The sequence below is a fragment of the Lynx canadensis genome, chromosome B4, assembly GCF_007474595.2.
Source record: "Lynx canadensis isolate LIC74 chromosome B4, mLynCan4.pri.v2, whole genome shotgun sequence".
NCBI lineage: Eukaryota > Metazoa > Chordata > Mammalia > Carnivora > Felidae > Lynx > Lynx canadensis.
In genome coordinates this window covers 60,917,948-60,935,237 of record NC_044309.1, presented here as the reverse complement: position 1 = coordinate 60,935,237, position 17,290 = coordinate 60,917,948, and the positions used below count along the sequence as shown (strand labels likewise).

The window sequence follows — 17,290 nt, the reverse complement described above, 5'->3', positions numbered from 1 at the left end:
ATGAATTCAGCGAAGTTTCAGGATATAAAATCAATGCACAGAAATCGGTTGCATTCCCATACACCAACAATGAAACGACAGAAAGAGAAATCAAGGAATCGATCCCATTTACAGTTGCACCAAAAACCATAAAATACCTAGAAATAAAACTAACAAAAGAGGTGAAAAATCTATACACTGAAAACTATAGAAAGCTTATGAAAGAAATTGAAGTAAACATAAAACATTGGAAAAAGATTCCAACCTCCTGAATAGGAAGAACAAATATTGTTAAAATGTCACTACTACCCAAAGCAATCTACATATTCCATGCAATCCCTATCAAAATAACACCAGCATTCTTCACAGAGCTAGAACAAATAATCCTAATGTTTGTATGGAACCAGAAAAGACCCCGAAGAGCCAAAGCAATCTTGAAAAAGAAAACCAAATCAGGAGGCATCACAATCCCAGACTTCAAGCTCTGCTACAAAGCTATAATCATTAAGACAGCATGGTACTGGCACAAGAACAGACACTCAGATCAATGGAACAGAATAGAGAACCCAGAAATGGACCCACAAGCATATGGCCAACTAATCTTTGACAAAGCAGGAAAGAATATCCAATGGAATAAAGACAGTCTCTTCAGCAAGCAGTGCTGACAAAACCAGACAGTGACATGCAGAAGAATGAACCTGCACCACTTTCTCAAAGATAAACTCAAAATGGATGAAAGACCTCAACGTAAGACAAGAAGCCATCAAAATTCTCAAGGAGAAAGCAGGCAAAAACCTCTTTGATCTTGCCCGCAGCAACTTCTTACTCAACACGTCTCTGGAGGCAAGGGAAACAAAAGCAAAAATGAACTACTGGGACCTGATCAAAATAAAAAGCTTCTGCACAGCAAAGGAAACAATCAGCAAAAGTCAAAGGCAACCAACGGAATGGGAGAAGATATTTGCAAATGACATATTAGATAAAGGGTTAGTATCCAAAATGTATAAAGAACTTATCCAACTCAACACCCAAAAAACAAATAATCCAGTGAAGAAATGGGGAAAAGACATGAATAGACACTTCTCCAAAGAAGACATCCAGATGGCCAACCGACACATGAAAAAATGCTCAACATCAATCATTATCAGGGAAATACAAATCAAAACCACAATGAGATATACCTCACATCTGTCAGAATGGCTAACATTAACAACTCAGGCAACAACAGGTGTTGGCGAGGATGCAGAGGAAGAGGATCTCTTTTGCATTGTTAGTAGGAATGCAAGCTGGTGCAGCCACTCTGGAAAACAGTATGGACATTCCTCAAAAACCTAAAAATAGAACTACCCTACGACCCAGCAATTGCACTACTAGGCATTTATCCACGGGATACAGGTGTGCTGTTCCAAAGGGACACATGCACCCCCATGTTTATAGCAGCACTATCAATAATAGCCAAAGTATGGAGAGAGCCCAAATGTCCATCGATGGATGAATGGATAAAGAAGATGTGGTATATATATACAATGGAGCATTACTCAGCAATCAAAAAGAATGAAATCTTGCCATTTGCAACTACATGGATGGAACTGGAGGGTATTATGCTAAGTGAAATTAGAGAAAGACAAAAATCATATGACTTCACTCATATGAGGACTTTAGGAGACAAAACAGATGAATGTAACAAAAATAAATTAAAAACTGTGAAGGGGACAAAACATAAGAGACCCTTAAATATGGAGAACAAACAGAGGGTTACTGGAGGGGTTGTGGGAGGGGGGTTGGGCTAAATGGGTAAGGGGCATTAAGGAATCTACTCCTGAAATCATTGTTGCACTATATGCTAACTAATTTGGATGTAAATTTTAAAAAATAAAAAATAAAATTAAAAAAAACCACTCTTACTAGTATTTCATATATATATATTTAACATACAATGGTCTCTTTTGATACAAATTTAATTATATCTCCTCCTATTCCTAAAAATTTATTAGACTGAACTAGCTTCCTATCAGTTGGAAAAAAAGGCTATATCCCCAGAAAGGAGGTCAGATAGTAAATACTAATAAATTCTTGATGAACCTTGTCTTTACAATACAATTGAAATATTTTTATCGAAAATACATTTCCAGAAAGTCTAACACATACAACTATACTTACACAAACTTCATAAGTATAAGGCAAATATAGAGACTTATGAATTATTTCCCAGTTTCCCAGTTTGACTTATCCATATATATTTTTTTACTTTAGAGAGAGAGAAAGAGAGAGAGCAGAAGAGAGGGGCAGAGGGAGAGAGAAAGAATCCTAAATAGGCTCCCCACTCAGCAGGCAGCCTGACCCAGGGCTCAACCCCACAACCCTGGGATTGTGACCTGAGCTGAAATCAAGAGTTGGATGTTCAACTGACTGAGCCACCCAGGCACCCCGAGTTATCCATATTTTTATTTGCCCTTCCTCTATTTACAATGACTCACTGATTATGTAAACTATCTCTTAAAAAAATGTACTAAAAATATCTGCTTTAATGTATTTTAAGACTGAAATTAATTTCCTACGATAGCTACAACAAAGAATATTTAAATTCAGAATGTTCTTTTCTATACCAATCATAAAGACTTTTTAAATTATTTTTAAGTAATCTTTAGACCCAACATGGGAATCGAACTCACAACCCAAGACCAAGAATCCCATGCTCTACTGACATAGCCAGCCAGGTGCCTCTTCTATTCCACTTACAAAGAGAAAATAATGCATTTCTCTCTATTTTTCTCAATAAGTACAGCTAAAACACCTAGACATTATATTTAAAACAAATGTAGGATGATTCTAGATGATGGTTAGAAGAGAGATCTAGGGTCCTGGGGACAAAAAGGAATGATGCAGCAATAAGTTCTGGGAGTTTTCCTTCAGCCTCATACATCCTAAATTGGGTATTGGAATGGTCAGCAACCAGGAAATACCAATGGGCACAAACAAAAACCCCCAGAAAAGCGATACCTCTCTAGCCAAAGGACCACAATTAGGGCAACCCCGCAGAACAAAAAGCTTTTAGATAGTAAAAGCTTGATGACAGCAGAACCCCACGGAAAAAAACAAAATAGGACGTCAGTCCATCTCTGTGAGCAAAGGCCAAAGTGCTAAGTAAGCCCAGACTTCCACCTTAAGGAGCTACAGGGAGGTTTCCATCCCACCCCCCACCCCCTGAGGTGATAACAGAGAAGACCAAATTTACTTAGAGGCATTTTAAGGACTTGAATCCCCACCCAGACACAAGGAGGCTCTCTCCCCTTTTCTGTGTCAGAAAAAGCTGAGTGAGGAACCAGAACTTTTACAACCATTCAGAGGTAACAAGACCTCCCTGCTCCATGGTATCAGTACAAGCACATGCCAAGCAGGGTGGTATCAGCCAAGCCTATGGGGGGCCTGAAATGCCACTGTTTTCCAGGAGTAGGGAGGTACCGCTCCTACCCAGGAGGTTAAAGGCAGTTAAGTAGGAAACCTGGAATCTCATCCTACACCTGAGATTAACAAAGTGGTGTCTACCTTTCCCCAAATGTTCAGTGTCAGGAGACCAATTAAAATGCATGATTTAATCAAGATCCGAGGTGTCATACAAAATGCCCAAAATGCATAAGATATAATTAAAAACCACTCATCACACCATGAATCAGGAAAACCTCAATTTGAATAAGAAAACACCGTGAACAGACAGCAATAAGCTGATACCAATGTTAAAATTATCTGACAAGGGTTTTAAAGCAACCATTACAAAAATGCTTAAACAAGTAATTATGAATATGACTGAAACGTAAGGAAAAAAGAAAGTTTCAGCAAAGAAGTAGAAGATGTAAAGAACCAAATCAGTATTTTGTAACTGAAAAATACTAAACTAAATAAACAGCAAAAACTGACTCAAAACCAAAATGAAAGGGTCAGAAAAAAAATTAGTATACTGCAAGATAAAACAATAAAAACTATTCAACCTGAACAAAAGCAGACTGAAAAAAAAATGTAGAGAACAACATGGAGCCTTGGACCTACAACAACAACCAAAAACTTTGCTAAATAGCATGCTTGCCTTTTAGTTCAATTTGGCTATGAGACCACCTAATACATTTTTTTGTCACTTACCTAGCCAAGGTGATAAAATACTCCATAAGTCAATTTACCCTTTTATTCACATGGTATAAAAAGGAAAGAGACCCTTCTTGGTGCGGAACCAAAATCATCTGAAAAAAGTTTTCTTTGGAAGTACTGCTTCCTATAAAAGACAGATCTTTTTAAATTGAATGTGAGTTTTCAAGACTCAAGTTGTTACTCTTATCACTGTTAATGGTGAGAGCAAAATGACAACCATGAAAATACCGCTTGGAATTTATACTGGTCTTTACGGTGAAAAGGTCAAAGTATATGTAGGTCTTCGATCGTATCTCAGGTGTGTTACTGTTCTCATAGATAGACCGAAAAACTTAAACTGAATTTGCAAAGGTATATGTCTCACTAAAGGGCCCAGAATGTCACTCAGTATAGGCAGAAAAAAACACAACGTTCTTTTAGTATTCAGTACTACATCTTTCAATAAACACTAGAATTCCAAGTATGGGGCTGGTAAATGTGGCTGTACACAACATAATTAGCCCTTGGGGAGCAGGCGGCATTATATTAGTGAATTCATTCATTCATTCATTCATTCATTCAAGACTATTAAGTGAGCTCACACTATATGCCAGGTATTGCTCTAGGTACTGGGAAGGAAAGTTCCTAATCTCATAGATTACATTCTGATGGGAGAAAACAAAAAATAACCAAATCAATACAAAGTAACAGGTCAATAAATGCTCAGAGGAAGAGGAAAAAAGCAAAGAAAGGTAACTAGGAAATGCTAAGCATTTACAGACAGTCTTATTTTCTATTGCATGGTCAAGGAAAACATCCACAAGAAAGTAGCATTTGAGCAGGTATTTGAAGGAAGCTAGGGTTCAGTGAGAATGTTAAAAGTATAATTTTCAAACAGTTAAAATGTGAATTGTATAAATATAAATTGAACATATGCCAAGAACTTATTCTCCTCATTTATTAATAAATGAATAATTTATGTTAAGATTGAGGGAATCAGATGTTAAGACTGGTTCAAAGAGCATTTGAAGGTATGTGTGTATATATATTTATCACATATATATCTCATATATATTCCATATTTTCTATATGTAGTCTATATTTCTATATTTTCTATATTTGTATCTATATGTTCCATATATACTTCTTATATAGAGACAGAGAAAATTTAAATAATGGTGTGTTAGACCAAGAGTGGTAGATTGGAGACAAAAACTCACCAATGTCCTACAGGGCAATAAAGAGTATTTTTGAAGTTATCTTTTCTTTTTTTATTAAAAATTTTTTTCAACGTTTATTTATTTTTGGGACAGAGAGAGACAGAGCATGAACGGGGGAGGGGCAGAGAGAGAGGGAGACACAGAATCGGAAACAGGCTCCAGGCTCTGAGCCATCAGCCCAGAGCCTGACGCGGGGCTCGAACTCACGGACCGCGAGATCGTGACCTGGCTGAAGTCGGACGCTTAACCGACTGCGCCACCCAGGCGCCCCTGAAGTTATCTTTTGTAACAGATATTACTTACGTCTCTTCTGGAAAAAAAATTAACATGGAATGTCAACATATCTGAGACTTCCAATCAATAGTAAACAGTGAGTCAAATAAAGTACATTCTCTGATATAATCCTAAATCTATTAAACAATATCCCCGTAAGGCAGTGAAGGAACACAGCTCACCCTTTCCCTTATTTTCAAGTTTTGCTTTTTTTCTTTCTTTTAACAGATCCATGCAGACAGAAGAGCATTCCAGTCAGAGAGACTGTGAATGAATCACAAACCATTTCCCTCCGCTCACCACTCCAACAGCCAAGGAATGCCCTCTCCGACACAGACTCACACATTCACCTGGACCTTATTAAGAACTTTGGTGTAAGTAAATAGCTGGAAAAATTGGAGAAGCCAGAAGATTTATATTGGAAGGAGACTGAGAATTGAGGTTGGGACATGAATTGATTTACATTTTTAAAAACATTACCTGCTGAAATAAAAACTCATTAAGGAGAAGAGCAAGGGTACAGGCTAGAAGACCACTTAGGAGACCATTAAAATGATCTAGGCAAATAAACATCTAAATATATAGTTTGTCAAGAGTAAAAAGTGCTATGGAGAAAAACAAAACAGAATGGGAAGGTTGATAGGGATGTCAGTATTATCTGGAAAGGTCTTCTCTGATAAAGTAGTATTTGCACAGAGATCTGAATGATACAAGAAAGAAAACCATGCAGAGAATTGAGAGAAGAGTGTTCCAGACATAGGGATAAGCCACAATGATTGAGGAGAAAGAGGCAGGGAAAAGATGGGGAGGGAGGTATAAAAGAGAATGCATTGCCTTGCAAACCATTTTAAGGACTTACTTGGCTTTTAATTTGGGTGAGATGAGAAGCCATGAAGGTTTCAGAGCAGAGAAAACACATGATCAGCTTTAAGTATTAAACAGATCACATAGGCTGCAATGGGAAGAATGGTCTGTAAGTGGGCAATGACAGAAGCAAAAAGTTTAGTCAGAAGAGCCTTTAGTATTCCAAGGGAGAGATAAGGATGACTTAGAATAGTGACCCTAATGACAAACAGTCAAAACCTGGACATTTTGAAGGTAGAACTAATAAGTTTTGATAAAGGAACAGACATGGTTAGTAAATGTATCAGCCTTAGCAACTGCAAATACAGAGCTATCAATTATTGAGATGGGAAAGTGTAGAAGAAACAAGTTTATTAAGAAAATTTGGGGGGAAGAAGAGGAGACATTGATTACAATTTATGAAAAAGGTTAAATATCTCAGTTTGGAATTTACAGGATTCCAAATTCTTTCAATGTAATCACAGTAAGAAAAATCAGAATATCAGTTTCTTCTTTTTCCAGAAAATCAATTTCTAAGTTTCATCCATCAGAAACCATATCTTACACTAAACTGAGTCTCAACTAGCACTCAGGGCTTCTCACAGATTCATACTTTTCAAAATGGCATTTATCATCAATTTCATCCATTGTTGGTTAATTATTTTACATATTTAAGCAAGCATCTGACCCTTCATAAAGTATTTATTGAACACTTTTTGAAATTACACTACATACTTCAGCAAAAGACGCACATATTAAATTTTAAATTCACCGGGTTTACCTGAAGTTCTTTGTATCTATCTTGAAAAGAAATGGCCTCTTGCTCTTTTTCTTTAAGGAAATCTTTTTCTAAGACACTATGCTTTTCCATCAATGATTCCACATCCTAAAGAAAAATCCAAGCATAAATGTTATAATATTTTATAATGGCATACAATATATTCAGTGTTCTCAATGAACACAGCATAAAACATTTGGTAAGGAAAGAACTCACACGAGTGTGGTTTAAAGTTCAACAATATTACAGGTTATATGCCCCCCTATCATTTCCAGACCAATATTAACATTAACATAACACCAAAATTATTTACACTAATAGATGAATAATAGCATCTAAACTAACTGTAATCAGCACAAACTATCTCTACATATACTTTCTATAAATTTGCAAAAGTCTTTTTATAGATATATTTGTAGGAAAAAGAAATGAGAACATAAATAAATAATTCACTAAAATAGCTATGTATCTAAGTACTCTAGGCAAATATCCCATGATATGTAACTTCCCATAGGGACAAGTCAATGTTACACATCTTCTAATCATATAAGAAATACAACACTACCTGTTTTCAAAGTAAATAAAAATAAATAAGAAGAAAAACATTAGAGGAACAAAATCTAGTAGAGATGTTCATATCTTTAAAAGTACATATCTAAGATTAGCAATTGCTTATCAAAGACTTTTCTAAGTGATACACTCATAAAACTAACTTAAATCTACAGCCAAGGGAAGACAGCATCTTCTTCCCCTCATTAATTCTTATTTTTTTTTTATTATTTTTTAAAATTATTTTAGAGAGGGGAGGAGAGAGAGAGAGAATCTTAAGCAGGCTCCACATTCAGCACAGAGCCCAATGAGGGGTTCGATCCACAACCCTGAGATCATGACCAAAACTAAAATCAAGAGTTGTACACTCAACTAAGTGAGCCACCCAGGAGCACCAACTCATGAGTTCTTAATCAGACACTGGGACTATATCAAGTTTCAAGTCTTATACGATTCAAACATTTATTTTTTACGCAAATGTAAATATACCTTTTTAATCCTCTGTTTTTCTTCTTCAGAAACTTTGAGTTTAATCTCCAGACTTGAAATTTTCTGCTGAAGCTGTATGTTTGATACATTGGCTCCAAGATCCTCAGAATCATCCACCAGAGCAATTGTTCCATTACTTTTCTCATCATTTAAACCCAATGGAAAAAGTGAGATATCCAGATGAGTGTGTGTTGATTGCTGAATCTAAACCACATTAAAAAAAAAAAAATACACAAGAGGGAAAGTTTACACTGTACCAATAATGAAAACATCCAAAGGGCACCAGAAACCACATTTGGAAATTAAGTTGTAGCAAAGGTTCTGAAATTATTTCACCCTTTAAGTAAATCAACAGAAGACCTCAAACTTACAACAACCTGATCTTTGTAGTTAAGAAATAAACTGTCTCTAAACTTTAGAGTCTAAAGCATTTATTATTTTGCAAGCAAAGCACTAAAAATTTAAAACGTTTTCTTATGCTTGAAGGCATACAATTAACTATAAACACATCTGACACTCACCAGTCCTTAAATTTATACACACATCCAGAATTTGTATATATTTTAAATTGTAAGTCAGAATTTTAAATTTATCAATAACTGCTACTTGATCATCACTCTCTAGTAAAGATAACAGGTGACTCAAGGTTGTGTACTTCACTTTTGAAATCTGGACTAACTGTAACGTCTAAAACAATGCCTGGATCAATAAATATGTGAATGAATAAACCCCATGACTACTGTCTTTTTGGTTTCTACTCTAAAATTGAAATGAACATTCTAATATCTAAAAACACAGGGTTAGCTTCCCTGAACAGAGAAATATTTTTTTGTAATTATTGTTTTCCTCTGAAGTCCAAGATTTGAAATGCAAAGCTAAGCCAATTTTAACAAATGATATACTCAAAACTGTATTTTGGTAACTATAGCTACTTAAATACTTTGCAATTATGCCACAAAACATATTATTCAGTTTTTGGAATTCTAGATATTAGCCTCCAAGTCAAAATATCTACAAAAATATTTCTTTCAGAAAAATAAGTAAATAAAAAAAAAAATCAGAGAGGCCTCATTTAAACCAGCAAGCAATTTTTTAAGCATGCAAACTTCTTGTACAAAATACACTTGTCTTTACCTGTGCTTTAGGAACAGTTTGACTGACAATGCTGTCATCTGTGTGTGTATTCTCTGGTGATGAAATGATGGGTTCCGAAGACAGGCAGCCAACTGAAGGAGAAGAGTGGTCATGGTCCAGTATAATCTCAGGAGAAGCTGGAGAAAGATGGACTCCAGATACTAGAGAATAAATAAATAAAGGATTGTCAAAGAGAAAGGAAAGAATAGGTTGAGAGGAAGAAAGAGAATAGAGGGAAGGAAAGGAGAAAGGATAAGGGAAGTAAAAGCAATGAGACTGAAGATGAAGATTCCAAGACTATTCCTCAGGGACCATTCTCTGAAACCTAAAACTAGTATTTCTAAATATAACATGACATTTCCATGTGAGACCTAGGCAATAAAACAATGTAATAGTGTCTTAGTGTTTACATAATAATACACTACCATAAGCAGTGCATTTCTGACTGAAAGTACTCAAATATATCACCCATCTACATTCAGTTAAGAAAAAGCACTAGTGTGCGTACTAGTCACAGGCATTGGGCACTGAGAAGGTAACAGCGAGCAAGACAGATGCATTCATGCAGGCAATGGCCCTATGACCCAGTTGGCAAGTCAAATCAATTAAATATTTATTACAATAAACTGACCTAAAAGGAGGAATCATTACTTTAAAATAGCTGATCCAACTGCCTCTGTGTTAACTTCTAATAGGCAAAAGAATTTTCATATTAAAATCTATTTGAATTGCTTCTATAAAAAAGTAATGTTGAAATTAGTTTGACAACAAAACATTACTAGATTGTGATTAGGTTCAAATACAAAGGTCATGAAAGGAAAGCTACCTGCCAAGATGAAATAAGACAAAAATACTGATAAGGATAAAATAAAAAGATTATATTACTTTATTTTCAAATGTTCTTCTAAAAATTCAAAAGTATTTGCATTATGTGTTTTCAAGTTTAAGAAGAGTAACTAAATGAATTTTAGCAGTAATCCATGTATACATTTTGACTTTCTAAATTATAAAGACCTTTATTCCACATTGGCATCAGTGGCAACGTCAGTGAAGTTCTACCATAAATTCTGGAAGGCAGCTCACAATGGAAATTGCATTTTTCTCTGAGGAAAGACATTTATAAGGTCATTAGGTATTTAAAAACTAAAGAATATATCAATTTCTGACTGGTACCCTATAGGATCACTCAATTATCTATGCTATTATTGGGTCATAATGCTGAATTTTTAAGATACTGTATAAGGGATTCTACCTGTCCCACACACATTTCACTATTTTAACTAAAATACAGAAAACCAGAATTTCAATTCATGCTTGTACTTGATACACCTTTTTCAGAAATTCTTTTTTCTAATCTTCACTATTCGGTATGCTAACAGATTTCCCTAAAATGTCAAAATAGTTTAGCTTCTAATTCTGAATTATAATTTGTAACAAAAAATATTACTAATGAGTTTTTAAAGGCATGAAAATAAGTACTATAGTACAGTGAGAGGGAATACAGCCTTGTGATTAACAGCATATACTCTAGAATCATATTGCCGTAGCAGGTGTAGAACAACTAGCAACTTTAACTTCCCTCAGTTTTCTTGTTTGTAAAACTGACAAAGAGGTGGTGATAAGGCTTAAATTGACTAAAGTATGTAAAACACTTAGCACTGTGCAGGTATTATTTTCATTACTACTTCAAAGATCATTAAAATTTGTCAGACAATTACATTTATTTCTGGGCATAAAGGGTATATGTGACTATGATCCTGGATTCAAGAAACTTTTTTTTTTTTTTAAGGGGAGACTTAAGGAATTTGTCTTTTTTTTTTTTTTTTTTTAGTTTATTTTGAGAAAGAGAAAGCACCAGTTGGGGAGTGAGGAGAGACAGAGAGAGAGAGAGAGAGAGAGAGAGAGAGAGACAGACAGGCTGAATCCCAAATAGGCTCCATGCTGCCAGCGCAAAGCCCAACACAGGGCTCCAACTCACGAAACTGTGGGATCATGACCTGGCCCGAAACGAAGAGTTGGACTCTTAATCGACAGAGCCACCCAGGAGCCCCCTGGGTTCAAGAAACTCTCAAAATATCATTCTGATCTAATACTTGAACATTTTAAAATCTCTTTATGTCACTCATATTTACAGCCATAATCTAAGACGTCAAATTGTCCCAAGTTAAATTCTCACTCTGTAACATATGTTCAAGTATATCATATTAGGAAAAACATGAAGGAAAAGTGGGTAGAATAAAGGGAGGGAGAGGAGAAGGAAAAGAAAGGAAAGAGATACGTAAGGGGAAGAGGAAGGGAGAGGCTGAGGGAGAAAAGTAGGAAGAGGGGCAGGGAGGAACCCTCAACCTCACACTTTTCCCCTAGCTACCGCCCCCCTATCACACTTTCCCTTTAGAACCAAACTTCTTGTCTCCAAATGATTTGCTCCATTTTTTTTTCTTCCTCCCTCAACCCTCATGACTCCACTGGATCCATCATTTAAGATAATAATTTTCCTTTCAGTTACTATTAAGTTAAATGAACACTTCTTACTTGATCTTTCTTTAGTTCTCCAGAGCACTTGCTATCATGATCCTCCCTGTTTCTGAACTTCCTCCCTTGGCACCTGCGATACCGCCATCTCCTATATTTCCTCTGAACAGTTTGACTATTTTGTTCTTGTTTCCTTCTCAGGCTCTTTCTCCATTCAATCTTTTTTTTTTTTTAATTTTTTTTTAATGTTTATTTTTGAGACAGAGAGAGACAGAGCATGAGTGGGGGAGAGGCAGAGAGAGAGGGAGACCTAGAATCCTTAGCAGGCTCCAGGCTCTGAGCTGTCAGCACAGCCCAACGCGGGGCTTGAACTCACAAACCATGAGATCATGACCTGAGCCGAAGTCGGTCGCTCAACTGACTGAGCCACCCAGGTGCTCCTCTCCATTCAATCTTAAGTTTCACTCTTCCCTACACCCTCTGATCTTCCCAATGTCCACATTATTATTACCACTTTCAAAACCTATTATTTAGATAATGACCTACAAGCTAATAATATCTAAATTCATATGTCTCAGCACACACCACCTATAGCCCTCCAGTCCCATATACTTACCCAACTACCAGACAGTTCCATTTAGCTGCTTAGTAGTATGTCACACTTACCCATCATCTTATAGAAACCTGCTTTGCTTCATGCTTTCCATCTTAATTAACAGCACCTCAAAGAACTACTTGCCCAAGCCAGAAATGATACCATTAAGTGCCAACCTCACTCCAGTCACACTGTGCTACTAACAGTTCTTATTATGCCATACTGTTCGATACCTCTGTGACCTCACAATATACTACCTAAGTAAAAGCCACAGCTGTGGAGTCAAAAATGGATTCAAATTTGGGGCCCCTGGGTGGCTCAGTCAGTGAGGCATCTAACACTTGGTTTCAGCTCAGGTCATAATCTCATGGTTCATGAGTTCAATCTTCACATTGGGTTCTACACTGACAGCACCAAACCTGCTTGGGATTCTCTCTCTCCCTCTCTCTCCCTCTCTCTCTGCCCCTACCCTACTCGTGTCCTCTCTCTCTCTCAAAATAAATAAACTTAAAAAAATAATAATAAATAAAAAATAAACGGAAATAACAAAATGGAATAAAAAAATAAATGGAATAAATAAAAAATAAATAAATTTAAACAGTAACAATTTACTCATTACACAGCCTTGGGCAAATTACCTAAACCCATCTAAGTCATAATTTCTTCATCTGAAAATGGGGAAATAATATGTAGCTCAAAACAAAGCTATACAGTTTAAATTAGATGATGTGTATAAATCACTTCATTGTACCGGATAGGTACATGGTAAATATTCAGTATATGGCAGTTGTCATTGAAATTATCATTTGTCAACATTCAAAACAAGATTATCCAGGATTCTTTTCACCTGCTCCATTACCACCCAACCATAATACAATTTAAATATCCCACTATCAACATATGACAGAATTTCTAAGAAATAATTTTAATCAAAACATTATATATAATCTATGGAATACATTTAAAGCAATGATTAGGAAAAAATCTAAGTATTGAACACTTTAATCAATTAAAAAAATTTAATGAATTAAATGCCTAGCCCACAAACTAAAATAGAAAGAAAATTCAAAAAGCATAATAAAGAAAATAAAGATAATACAGATACTGAAGTAGACTAAGAAAATAAATCTTATTAACAAAATCCCCGAATTTCTAAAAAAACAAACAAACAAAATAGTAGTTAACTTATTCAAAATAAAAGAGAGAGGGGTGTCTAGGTGGCTCAGTCGGTTAAGCGCTGGACTTCAGCTCAGGTCACGATCTCAGTTTGTGAGTTTGAGCCCCACATCAGGCTTGCTGCTATCAGCGCAGAGCCCACTTTGGATCCTCTGTCTCCCTCTCTCTCTGCCCCATCCCGCTCTCTCTTGCATGCTCTCTTTCTCTCAAAAATAAACATTTAAAAAAATTTTTTTAAATAAAAGGGGGAAGGTACAAATATACAAATTAAATGACAAGGGGAAATAATTAAAGCAGAAGAATTTTTTTAATACTAAAACTCCTCTGCAGGCTTCTAAGTAAATTAATTTGAAAACTTAAATAAAATGATCAATTCTCCACAAAAATGTAGCTTATAAAAGTTGTTCTGATTAGAGCTTGAAAAAAAAAACCACTTAAAAATAGATCAACTTCTTTTGGAAAAAAAATAAAGCTATCAGGCAACAACCCCACTGATAAAGCACTTCAAGAAAATTTCTATCAAAAATTCAAAAAATGAATAATCCTAATGCTCTAAAATTGTTACTGAACGTTGAAAATAAAGGAAAATGTCATTAGCCTTATGTAACATTAATGTAACATTGAAAGCTAAGCTTGATAAAGACAGTACAGAAAAAGAATAATTAGAGATTTTTAGAGTATCACTTACAATGAGGTAAAGTTATAAGTAAAATATTAGTGAAAAGAATCCAATACCATATCGAGAAAATGATATGCAATGAACAAGTTAGATTCATTCCAGTAATGCAAGGCTGGTTCACTATTAAGGAATTCATTAACAAAATACTCCATATTAACAGATTTGAAGATAAAAATGACATGATTATTGCCAAGACTCTGAAAATGCTTCTGATAAAACTGAATACCCGTATCTGTTAAAAACACTCAAGAAAATAGGAACTGATGAACACTTTCTTAACATGATATAGACCTGAGTCCTAAAATCAGCATGTTAATTAATGGAAAAAAACCAAAGTTGTTTCCTAAATGAACAAGAACAAAACAAGGATGACTACTACCTCCACACCATGGAACATTCCTCTAAAGGGACAGGCCAGTGCAGACAAAAAAGACAAATTAAACATAAGTATAAAAATAGGAAAAGGAAGAAAACTATTTCATGTTCCTACTAACTAAAACAATACACACATTCAATAAAGTAGCAGGATATAAACTTAAACGAAATAGCAATCACCTGTAAAAACAATAACTATTTAGAGTATATAATGGTAAAGAATACTATCTTCCATAACAACAAAGAAGATAAAGTACTTAGTTACAAATTTAACATGAAATCTGAGGAAAATTTTAAAACACTTCTGAAAGACTCAAAGGTAGACCTGAAAAAAGGAAAAGACATCCTAGAACTGGATAGGGCAACTAAACATCACAAAGATGTCAATTCTCCCTTAGTTAATTAACAGTCCTAATATAATTCCAATAAAAGCATCAATAGGCTTTTTTTTTTTTAAATTTTTTTTTTCCACGTTTATTTATTTTTGGGACAGAGAGAGACAGAGCATGAACGGGGGAGGGGCAGAGAGAGAGGGAGACACAGAATCGGAAACAGGCTCCAGGCTCTGAGCCATCAGCCCAGAGCCCGACGCGGGGCTCGAACTCACGGACCGTGAGATCGTGACCTGGCTGAAGTCGGACGCTTAACCGACTGCGCCACCCAGGCGCCCCTCAATAGGCTTTTTTATAAATGAGCTAGACAAATGGACATTAAAGGTCACATAGAAAAGTAAAAATGCAAAAATGGACAGGAAAATACTAAACATGCAAAAGTGTAAGGAAGATACTACCCCCTCATTATAATATACCAAATTAAACTATACTAAAACATAGTACAGACCTTAAGACACACTGTATTTTAAATTATATTAACACATACGATAAACCCTTTATAAATAAAACAGTGTGTTGTTTTGGTGCAGCAATAAACAGACCAAAAGAATACACCAGAAAGTCCAGAAATAGACCCATGTATGTGTAAAACTTAGATACGTGATAAAAATGGCATTTCAAATCACTAAGGCAAAGATAGACAGTGCAAGGACAACTGATTAGCCATCGGGAAGAGATAAAATTAGACTCATACTTCACACTATAGACAAAAGAGTAAACTCTAAGTTGATCAGAACTCCAAATACTTAAAAATTGAGACCATATAAATATTAAGAGAAATATGAGTGAGTTCCTCTTTACCTTGCATGTACTAATGGGCTTTTTAACTAGAACTTAATTCTAGATACAATAAAAGAAAAAATTAACAAATGTGACTAGAGAATAAATATATAAAAACTTTGTAGGTATCAAAACTTAACTTCAATAAAATTTTTAAAAGCTAATAAACAAAAAGATGCATAATATGTATCACAGATAAGGAATAATATTCCTAATATATATTAAAAACACTTAAAACTTAAGAGGAAAAAAATTAGGAAAAAAACAGCCTATAGAATACTGGGCAAAAATGTGAACAGACAAGTTACCAAAAAGAAAATACACAAACAGTCCTTAAATACATGAAAAGACGCAGACGCATGCACCTACTCATTTGTCATAAAAGAAACACAGGGAAGAGAATAAAGCCAAAAGTAATGAGACTGCTGGGTGCGAGACAGGTGATATGAAGTGGAAAAACAGAAGAAAGGGATGGTGGAAATACCTTGTCTATCAGTGTGCTTTTTTAATATGGTTCTGACTTTTGAAACCATGTTAATGTTTCACTAGTAAACATAGTAAAATAACACTAAAATCAACAAGCAGGGGAATAAAGGGATTGAATCCTAAAATAAAATACAAAGAGTAATAAATGAACTAAACCATATTTCAAATGAATAATCTTATCATACCGCAAAGTGTGGGAGGGGGAGGGGTGGAGGTCAAGAACTAACCCAAATTAATTTGGGACATGGTATTTTGACTATATGTCCTAGGCATAAGAAAAAAACAATGCTAAATATTGAGAAGAGGAAGAAAAAATAAGAGAACGAGAAGGAAGGAAGAAAAAGAATAAAAATAAAGCAAATACGGTAATACGTTAATATCTAAAGAAAATTGATGAAGGATATACGGGAATCTTTTCTTCATTTCTTACTGCTTTTCTGTAAGTCAAAATAAAAACAGGAAAGAGCAAAAAGAGATATTATACAATAGAAAATAAGAGATCTGAAGAATTGCTCATAAGGGAAAAAACTGCCTAGTCTAAACAAAAGTCTTGCCTGTGCAGAACTGCTAAATAAAGACTTGATATCATGGAAAACAAGTATCGGAATACCCCCTAGCAATACTCTTCATAATAGCAAGTAAGTGAGAACAGCCAAAATACCTACTGACAGTTGAACAGCTAAATCAGCTGTGGCATAATCATACATTAGAGTTTTTACCTCAGTGAACATAAGGAAACTATAGGTATATGCAACAACACGGAGGAGTCTTAGAAACACATATTTGGGTGGAAAAATATAAATCACAGGGAGTTTACACAGTATTGACCTATTTTTATAAGGCACATAAACAAACAAAACTCTTTAGAGATACACATACATATACAATAAACAATATATTTACAAAAGTAAGGAAAACATAACACAAAATTTAAGACAGCAGTTCCCTTTG

At 35.1% G+C, this 17,290-nt stretch overlaps 1 protein-coding gene across 5 annotated transcripts in view; it reads right to left on the bottom strand.

The window, feature by feature from the left end:
- CCDC91 (coiled-coil domain containing 91) overlaps positions 1 to 17,290 on the bottom strand; it is a 355,118-nt gene that overhangs the window by 219,638 nt on the left and 118,190 nt on the right. For all 5 annotated transcript variants that reach the window (XM_030322072.2, XM_030322071.1, XM_030322075.1 and 2 more), the window contains 3 exons: positions 9,385 to 9,545; positions 8,251 to 8,454; positions 7,216 to 7,320 (listed from right to left, as the gene is read on the bottom strand). In XM_030322072.2, coding sequence (XP_030177932.1) covers positions 7,216 to 7,320; positions 8,251 to 8,454; positions 9,385 to 9,545 — 470 coding nt within the window. The remainder of the gene's footprint in view (positions 1 to 7,215; positions 7,321 to 8,250; positions 8,455 to 9,384; positions 9,546 to 17,290) is intronic.